The sequence below is a fragment of the Trichosurus vulpecula genome, chromosome 1 (assembly GCF_011100635.1).
Source record: "Trichosurus vulpecula isolate mTriVul1 chromosome 1, mTriVul1.pri, whole genome shotgun sequence".
NCBI classification, from domain to species: domain Eukaryota; kingdom Metazoa; phylum Chordata; class Mammalia; order Diprotodontia; family Phalangeridae; genus Trichosurus; species Trichosurus vulpecula.
Genome location: NC_050573.1, coordinates 399,087,042 through 399,097,698, shown reverse-complemented (window position 1 = coordinate 399,097,698; position 10,657 = coordinate 399,087,042). Strand labels below are relative to the sequence as shown.

Sequence of the window (10,657 nt, the reverse complement as noted above, 5' to 3'; positions counted from 1 at the left end):
TAAGCCAAGCTAATTTTATCTGTTTGGTGGAGATTTTAAGTTAGGGCAGAGGCTTTACACTTTATTACAAACTGAAGCTGTTTTATTTTTATGACCTGCAAATAAGTCATGGCATTATAAAATATCTCCTTAGTAGTGCATACAAATATTTACAGTAAATACCCAGACATGCCAACAGCGAAAAGCACAACAGAAGAAACAAAAGACGTGCCCAGGAAAAAGAATCCTAACTTCAAATAAAGAAGGTGCATATAAAAAGTCCAAGAGTTTGCTTCATCAAGTTAGAGATCAGGCAGATAGTGTCTAGCAGGCATTTTACCAGTGGTGTTCTTTGCTGCTTTGGGGAAAAAATTTTCCACAGAGTGCTTAATAGAATCCTATATCGTTGTTTTCCTATGATATCATCAGCTATGGTTATGCAAAAGCATGAGACCCAGAACTTATCAACAAAATTTGATTTATTTCTGTCTTTCTTGTCTATTTTCCTTTTCAATGATACCAGAAGACCTAGAGTAAAGGAAAAAACAATTAGTGCATTTATCTTGCTGTTGCCTTCTATCCCTTTAGGCATAAGCCCCACTTCTTTCTCCCCAACAATTAATAAATATTTGCTTGACTATACCAGGAGGACTTTAATCATACCAGCATCAAAATGAGCGGCCAGAGACAAGATCTATTAATTACCAGAGACAAATATTTTTTAACAGACCACATAAATCATATAAGAATCTTTTTTCTCTACAAAGGAGAGGTTTCCAGAATAGTCAATCTTGTACTTGCTATTGATTTAGATGAGAAAAGGGTACCTAACTCACTTGCATTATTTAAATTCTTCTAAAGTTTTATGGGGGGAAGAATTGGTAGATTATATGTATGGGTGAGGAGGTCCTAATAGTGACTCGCATATAAGTGCATAAATAACTGTTGAAGGGTTTTCAAAAGTAATCTTTCTTTCCAGAAGCACAGAGATAGGAAAACCAATGTGGCTCATGAGTGATGAAAATAAAATATTATAATTATAATAAATTTTATGTTATTATATAGTATGTATAGTTGTACTATAATAAATATTATAAAATAAATCCATTTTCTCACTTACGTAACCCTTGCAAGCCCAACAACCAGCTAAATGTTCCTTATTCGCCTCTATGTAAAGAGCTGAACCACTAAGGCTTGACATACTTATAGTCCAGTCAAATTGTATGAACAATGTGAGGTCTATGTATACATCCTAGTTACAACTTTGTTAATTAGCACCCATCCTGGATTATGTTAGTATGCCAAGTGTTTTGCCATCCCTTTTTATTAGTGATTCCATAACAAGCCTATGAACTATTACAGCCTCCATTTGGTATGTGCTCAGGGTTACAGAGCCAAGCAATAGTTTCCTACGGGGACTGAGTCAAACAGTAGGCAAGCCAACGACTTATACCTCTTCCACCACTGGGTGACAGTATCCTCTTCTGGGAAGCCACTTTCATATTTTTAGAATAAGATTACTACTAACACATCATCTTCTATGTACAGCTATCATGACAGATTATCCTTTCATACGATGATTACAAATGTTCCACAAGACTGTTAAGCTTTAGCTCACTTTGTAAGGTAATAAATAAGCAATATATCTGTATAGCCAACTTAATAATTTCTTTTAACAACTATCAGTCTGATTCTCCTTGTTAATGCACCAAAGGTGCAACTATGGCATAGAGATAGAATGAGGTCTGAGAGAAAATAAAATAATGAATCATAAAATAAGTAGGATAATGTTCAAGACATGATGATCTGATGAAATTATTCATGAGTTAGTCTCTGTTCATAAAGATTTAATTAATGCTGCTTTGGGAATATGGCCAAAGTTTAAAAAATAAACAACCCTCGCCAATCAAAATAAAAAACATCTTATAACCTTTAACTTGAGAATAAGACATCCTTATTTTAAAATTCAATCATATACTGCCTGTAATTTGATCATACATGTTTTCATCCAAATAATTTATTAAAATTTTGAAAAGCACAAAGCCAGGGAGTGAGCCTTGTAGCATTATCACTAGAGACTTCCTTCCAGGTCGACATCGATACATTAACCAGCACTTTTTGGATATAGTCAACTGATTAAAAATCTTCCTAACTGTACTGTTTTGCAGCCTACATTTCTTTGGTCCACATGTTAAAAAAAATTAAAACTATTGTGTGTGTGTGTGTGTACATACATATATATACATATATGTGTGTATGTATACATACATATATATACATATATGTGTGAGTGTGTATGTGTATATATAATATATATACATATACATATACATATATATATATCTTGTTGATGTCCAGATGCAGTATGTCTCCAGCGTTCCCCTGATTAACCTGTCTCATAACCCAGTCAAAAAGGAAAAGGCGGCTAATTTGGCATAACTTTGTTCTTAGGGAACATGTGCTGGCACCTAAGTGTTGACAAATCATCCATTTAATATTCCATTCTAAAATGATGCTGGGTATTGCTATCCATCCTATTAATTTGTAATTTTTCCTTTATGAAAATAAATATGATATTTGCTCATTTTTCATCTGTTATCTCTCCCATTCTCCATTATTTCTTAAAGATTACTGATAGTAGTTCAGCAGTCACACCCAAAAGACATAAGACATCTTGAACTGTTATGTCCCATAGAAACCCTTAAACTAAGCTTATTGATAAATGTTGGAGGGGATGTGGGAAATTGGTGGAGTTGTGATAATCCAGCCATTCTGGAGAGCAATTTGGAACTATGCCCAAAGGGCTGTAAAACTGTGTGCATACCCTTTTGTCCAGCAATACCCCTGCTGGGTCTGTGTCCCAAAGACGTTAAAAAGGTGGAGGGGACCCATTTGTACAAAGATATTAATAGCAGCTCTTTTTGTGGTAGCTAAGACTTGTAAATTGAGGGGATGCCCATCAGTTGGAGAATGGCTGAACAAGTTGTGGTATACGATGTGATGGAATATTATTGTTCTATAAGAAATGACAAGCAGGATGATTTAAAAAAACTGAAAAGATGATATGAACTGATACAAAGCAAAATGAGCAGAACAAGGAGAACATTGTATACAGCAATAGCAATACTTTACAATGAAGAACTGTGAATGACAATTCTTTCCAGCAATACAATGATCCAAGACAATAGCAAAGAATTAATGTTGGAAAATGCTATCCACATCCAGAGAAAGAACTTTCCTTCTTTCCTTCCTTCCTTCCTTCCTTCCTTCCTTCCTTCCTTCCTTCCTCCCTTCCTTCCTCTTTCTTTCTTTCTTCCTTCCTTTCTTTCATCTTCTTGCACAAAATGACTAATTGGAAATGTTTTACATGATTGCACATGTATAACCTACATCAGACTGCTTACCATCTCAGGGAATGCAGAGGAGAGGGAGGCATTGAATTTGGAACTCAAAACTTTACAATAAAAACCCCAACAAATGTAAAAATTCTTTTTACATGTAATTGTGGCAGGGGAGGGATAAAATATTATTTTTTAAAAATTGAAATCACGCACACAAACCTGAGCTTGTTGTCTTTTCCTTCCACACCCTTCTCTCTTCCTAATTTCCCTATTACTATCAAGGGTACCACCATCCTTTCAGTTACTAAGGATCAAAACCTAGGTGTTCTCCTCAGTCTCACCCCCCATTATCCAACCCAGTGGCCAAGTCTTATCACTCCTACCAAACTATCTTTTGTGTACAAAATCTTCTCTCCTCTGATACTACCAAACCACCCATGCCCAGGTCCTCTTCAGCTCACACTTGGTCTACTGCAAGAGCCTGTTAATCTCCCTGCCTCGAGTTTCTTCCTACTCTTCTCCATCCTCCACTCATTTCCCCACTCCAAATGATGTCATTGGCTGTCTCCTGTGCCTGGAATGCTCTCCCTCTTCATCTCTGCCTCCTAGTTTCTCTGGTTTCCTTCAAGTCTCAGTTAAAGTCCTTCCCTCTGAAAGAAACCTTTTCCATTCCTCTTTAATCTTAGTGCTTTCCTTCTGAGACTACCCCAAATGGGGTCATGAAGAGTCAGACAACAACCCAACATAATAAGAGCAATGGACCATATGATCTCCAAGTCCCATTTAAACTCCAAATGATCTTATGAATCATCATGCCCTTCTGTAGGATCATTTTTGAAATGCTTCACCTAATTTCTATCAGATATATATGCTACATTAAAAGAAATCTCCACTGCCCTTAAACCACCCCAGGAAATGATTGGTATCTTACAGGAACAAACGAATAGAAAATGATTTAGCTTCATGTTCTTGGTATCTTTGGATTCTCTACAAAGTAAGTTCCTGTTCAAATCTAAAATATGGATAAAGTAGTAAATTCTCTGTTTGGGAGTTGAGTAATTTCTCCTAATCTTAGCACTAATCCTTAATTCACAGAATTAGCATTTCTCAGACCTGGCCATTAGAACCTGTTCTGAGTCTGAAATTCTCTCTTTTGGCAATAGCCCAGAGTGAGGATTGTTTCAGGAGAGGGTGAGGAGAGGGAATAGTTCTAAATATGAAGCATTGATTAAAATCACATCCTTGAGGGAGTAGGAGAAATAAGACAGCACAAAAACATGTCAGAAAAATGAACCAGGTTCCCAGGGATCTGGCATTCATTATTTCAGCGAGATGCTGAAGCTGAAAAAACAAATTCTTTTGTTTATTCTTGACATTTGTGTATTGGCAAATTTTCTTCAAGTTTTGCTCAACAGTTCTTAGGTAGTAAGAGGCAGGCTTGTTTCAGAAGACAAAAAAAAACCCTAAAAACTTTTATTGAGACTTTTTTCTTTCATTGCAGTAAAGAGATTGTAAATGTCTTTTTGTAAGAGGCCCTTTATTCTTATTAGGGATCCTTCCTTGGCCCTAAGGGGTTTCTGTCCGCTTTAGGAGGGAGATCATATCCTAGAGGACAGAGAACAATTCCTGTGGATGAGAGTTAGTATTAAATAGAAATGTCTTCTGTTTCCTCTTATGATTCTTTTCCACATCACAGGGATGAAAGAAAAATCATGAGTTGGGCGTGATTGAAATGACTGAACACCAACAAAAAGAATAATAATTTGTAGTACGGGAATTCATTATAGCAAAGATAGTGAGCTTGTGATGTGTTTCTAGGTATGTGATCATATCTTGCTAAGTATTTTGTATATGCTAATTTTTTGCAACCGGAAGTGACAAGTTAGATAGCTTCTACTATTTTCTTGGATATTCTGAGCTGTATGATAAATCCAGAATCCTTGTGGGCAACCATTCTGTAATTTCTAGTGGCTGTGACCCAGTTTAGAATCACTATCCTAACCCTCTCTGTTTCTGTAAATAGAGCCACATGACTTGGCCATTTGTTCTGTTGCTTCTTTGACAACATATTATTGGCTGTGTCCATGTGGAGGTTGACCATGAAGGCCTCTTCACTCCATTTTGGGATCTTAACCATTTCATTGGCTCCATTCAGAAGGAAACCAGTTTCAGTTATAGTCCAGTTATAAACCCAGTAATTCACACTTATGATTGACCCTTACCATTGCTCTGTATAGGAATGCCTCCTTTGTTCCAGAACCATTTCTATGTTCTTAACCTCTTTATTAATGCTTTGAGAATATTTACCAACTCTATTCCTCCTTTTTGATCAAGGAGTGTTCATCTGGGTGGGTGGGGGGGGGGGTCTTGAGATTACAAGTAATGAAACACTTGTTAGTGTTTCATTAATATCATATGGGTTTTTGTTTAGATACTTTCCAAATCTGTTATTGTCTATGTTACAATTCCAAAAACATACATTAAGATCAACATTGCATAGGTATTAATGGTTCTCAGCGTGTAATTCCAGTTGAGATATCATTATCATCATTATCATCATCATTAATCTAAAATTTCCCAGAAATTCAGATTCTCTATCTGGTGACAACAATGTAAAATACATAGGCAGAAGCAGGGCTTTCTAAGTACCACAAACCTAAAGCTTGGGACCATATGGGACTAGAAAACTTGGTTAACTGTTTGCCCTTAACATTGAGATATGAGATAATTAGATGGTTTTGAAATAGGATACATTCTAGTTATACTCACTCCGTATGATCCTATTTGAAGGATAAGTGTGGAAGGAGAGAGGAAAAGACTAGAAATATTCTGATGTCATTTCCAGACCTATACTCCAGTCTCTGATCATTCCCTTACTGACAATATAGAAAAAAAAAAGGTGGGGGGGGGGGGACACCATCATGGTTTCCATTATGTGAAAAATCTACCTGCTAGGAACTGGGCTGATACCATGAAAAGTGCTAGTTGTATTCCTCAAAGACGTCATCTTCAGCCTGGGTTGAGGAAAAAAAAAACAAAAGAAAACAAATTACAGGACTAAAGACATAGGCAAGGCTGCTAAAACTCTAGTTTACATTTCAAGAAATGTTTTACTGTTATTTTTCTTCCTTAGCTATGTAAACCAGAGAAATACTCTCATCATAAATCTTGGATTTTTATAAAATGCACTTGGTTATTTTCTGTGCTTGTCCATACTGCAATGAGCAGGTTTCAGCATCATAGATTGAGAGCTGGATGGGATGATAGAGAGCATTTAGTTCAACTCCCTCATTTTACAGATAAGGAAATTGAGGCCTGGAGAAATTAAATGACCCGCTTAAGGTCACACAGGTACCAAGTGGAAGAGCTGGGATTCAGTTCTCTCAGACTCCAAAGATGATGTCCTTTCCTCTATGCTGTCTCAGGTCAGCTAAGAACTTATTTTTATAAGGACTAGCTATAGTACACAGCACCATGAGAACTTTATAGGTGCCAAATGGTAAATACAGCATTTTTCTTCATGTTCTAGATTTAGATGCAAAATCCATACACATATAGTGGCATGGTTTGACCAAACCTGTAATAGTATAGAGGGGTTTTATTGTACAAGCAATGCTGATAGCAACAACTAACACATGACTTATTAATTCTGGGGGATTAACTACATTAAGATGTGAAGCAGCTGGCTTGGATGTTGCCAGGAAACTAGACTCACCTCTGTAGCAAAGTCAGCAATTTTTGTGTCTCTCTGGTTTTTTTGTGATCTGTTCCATAAATAAGGATTTGAATTTCCAAACACTGTGGGTAGATTAAATAAACAAAATGGGAAAAAATTGTCAGATGGCTACTAACTCACATGCAAACCTAACTAAGCAGTCGTTCAGAAGAATGAGATACTATGTTCTTGAAAATTCAGCAACTTGCTCCATATTTTACTAATTCTTTTTCAGAAAGAAACAGCAATATTCATGAGAGCTCTGAAATCACCATTCACATCTATATACCACTGAGGTAAAGACTGTAGAAAGCCAAAAGGGAATAAATAATAGTATCATTCAAGAACAAATGCAGTTACAGCAGGAATAACTTCTATATAGATTTCAAAATACAAGTGTCACACATTATATCATTTGAAAAATTGTAAAGTGCTCACTCTTAGGTACATTTCTACTTAAAGGAACCATTACTGCTACCTTGAAAGTGGAGGCCAAAAAGTATATATTTTTTTCTATTCTTCCTCATCTACCCCACTATTTTTAACATGACTCTTTTCAAAAGCAACACAAAGAAGGTCCTTACTGTCCAAGGAGAAGATTAAGAAGGATGGTGAGGAGTACTATCTCTAGTCCTCTGCAGAATTGTAAAGATCTTACTATCTCTGGCCACTCACCTCTGTGTCACTTCCTACAACTCTTTGCCTCCCAAGTTCTCTTTCCCTTTAATATGGTTCCCAAGGGAATTTTAAGGGAACCTCAACAGGGCCCTCTCAGAACTTGATAAATCAGAATTTTTATGAACCTAAAAATAAATAAGAAAGAAACTAAGGAGGTGAATAGAGAATATTAGAAAGGTTAGATATGACAGACCTTTGGAGAGAACTGAATGGGAAGAGAAAAGAATATACCTTTTTCTCAGCAGCACATTGCACCTACACAAAAACTGACCTTGTATTAAGGCACAAAACCCCCAAAATCAAATGTAGAAAGGCAGAAATATTAAATATATCCTTTTAGGTTCATAATGCAATAAAAATTACATTTAACAAAGGGCACTGGAAAGACAGATTAAAAATTAATTGTAAACTAAATCTAACCCTAAAGAATAAGTGGGTCAAAGAACAAATCATAGAAACAATGAATGATGTCATTAAAGAGAATGACAACAATGAGACAACATACCAATATTTGATACGGCCAAAGCCATCCATAAAGGAAAACTTACTTATCTAAATTCTTACATCAACAAAATAGAGAAAAAACAGGTCAATGAATTGGGCATGCAACTAAAAAAACTAGAAAAAGAACAAATTAAAAATCCCCAATTGAGCACCAAATTGGAAATCCTGAAAACCAAAAGTGAGATGAATAAAATTGAAAGTAAGAAAACAATTGAGCTAATAAATAAATCTAAGAACTGGTTTTCATGAAAAAAACCAATAAGATAGATAAACCATTGGTTAATTTGATTTTAAAAAAGAAAAGAAAATCAAATATCCAGTATCAAAAATGAAAAGGATAGAATCACCACCAATGAAGAAGAAATTAAAGCAATCATTAGGAAATATTTTGCCCAAATATATGCCAATATAATAATTTGAGCAAAATTGATGAATATTTACAAAATTTTATATGACCAAGATGAGCAGATAAGGCAATAGAATGCCTAAATAACCCCATTTTAGAAAAAGAAATTGAACAAGCCATTAATGAACTCCCTAAGAAAAAATCCCCAGGGTCCAATTGGTTCACAAGTGAATTCTACCAAACATTTAAAGAACAATTCATTCCAATATTATACAAACTATTTAGGAAAATAGGCAAAGAAGGAGTCCTACTACTAAATTCTTTTTATGACATAAATGTGGTGCTGATACGTAAATCAGAAAGAGCTAAAAGAGAGGAAAAAAAAACTATAGACCAGTTTCCCTAATGAATATCAATGAAAACATTTGAATAAATACTAGCAAGGCCAAGGGAATTTTAACAGAGTTCAAGCTATAGGTTAAAGAAAGCACACCTCCATTGGAATTTCTGGGATTAAACAGGTAAGTAGGATGTTTTTTCAGGGCAAAAAACCCCTTAAAATCATACCCCACAATAAGCTATAGCCCCTTCTGCCTCTCTGTACAATCTAGCTGTAAATAAGAGTCACAGAAACTCTACCGTGGGTTAGTGACCTCAAGTGAGGATTTGGATAACTTTGGCATGAAATTCACTACTGTCTTTGTCATAGCTAATTGGAAATAGGAAACAGCTTGTTTTTCTTAAGAGAGGAATCCCATACTTCCAGAAGTGGACCCCTGGATCTCTGGCATGGTCCTTGAGAAACCAACTATTTATTCTATTTGAGTGTTGGCTACCCTACTGCTTGTATTCTCAAAAAAAGTAACATGAAGAGTCCAGAGCAGTAAAAGTCTCCATTATGTGCCACTCTAATCTCTCTTGCTTGGGCAGCTAGGTAGCAAAGTAGAGGTGCCAGGCCTAGAGTCTAGAAGATTCATCTTCTTGAGTTCAAATCTGACTTTAGACACTTACTAGCTGTGTGTGCAAGTCGCTTAACCCTGTTTGCCTTAGTTTCCTCATCTGTAAAATGAGCTGGAGAAGGAAATGGCAAGCCACTCCAGTATCTCTGCCAAAAAAACACCAAATGGGGTCATAAAGAGTCAGACATGACTGAAAAATGACTGAATCTCTTGCTTGAAATTTGTTCAAAATGAACCAGAATTTGTTTAAAATAAAATTGGAATACAAAATAAGCTTTTGGTATGTTAGCTAATGGATGTTTTGCCTTTCTTTTTAAACAAAATGTATACCAATACAAATCTAGAAAACCCCCTCAGCAAATTACAATATAGGTTAGCAAATAATTAATGGGGCTGCTCACATACATTTCTTTCCCTCAATGGAGATACTGGCTCTTTGTATGGGTGAACATTATCATTACTTGGTCCACAATACTGAAAAGTTTTTTGTAAATCAATTTTTGGTGGATTAACTCAACAATATGCACCAAAGGAACAGGCTGTTTAAGGGAGCCTTGTGATTAATATTTTTGTAAAAATAAAGAGCTCTTTGTAGTGTAAGAATCACTTGATTTTGATAACAATCTCATAGGATTTTCTTAAAGTAATGGGCTATAATATATTTTGGATATGTCTTTGACTACATCAGTAATGAAGTACAAGTGAAACATGTGTGCTACTCTCAAAATTGGTCATGAAATAAAAAGATTATCAGGAATATGTACTGAAGTGTCCTTAAAGTTGGCCTGAGACTTCTGGCAAGGTGCTTGAGAACAAGAGGTCTTATCAAAATCCAGCTTATTCTCATCACTTCTAAATAGTAAGGAATGAGCAAATAATCTAAAAAGAATGACATAAAAGAAAGAAAAGGAAAGAAATTCTTTTAAGGAAAAATCCATATAAAACATAACAAAGAAACTGAAGAAATTAGTAATAAGAAAAATTCCCAATACTAAGAAAAGATACCATCATGGGCTAAAGAACTCTAGGATAAATCTCCAAAAGAAAATTTAGAATTCTACAATGACACTAAAACCTCAGAAAAGGGAATGAAACAAACAAGAAATTCCAGAATGGCTGAAAAGCTTAATTAAAT

At 35.4% G+C, this 10,657-nt stretch overlaps 1 protein-coding gene across 1 annotated transcript in view; it reads right to left on the bottom strand.

Moving 5' to 3' along the window:
• Window positions 1-458: 458 nt before the first annotated feature.
• Window positions 459-10,657, bottom strand: part of TTC23L (tetratricopeptide repeat domain 23 like) — a 48,235-nt gene continuing 38,036 nt past the window's right edge. Inside the window, exons 10-12 of the mRNA XM_036741101.1 lie at window positions 7,036-7,118; window positions 6,269-6,334; window positions 459-507 (exon numbers count right to left, since the gene is read on the bottom strand). Coding sequence (XP_036596996.1) covers window positions 459-507; window positions 6,269-6,334; window positions 7,036-7,118 — 198 coding nt within the window. The remainder of the gene's footprint in view (window positions 508-6,268; window positions 6,335-7,035; window positions 7,119-10,657) is intronic.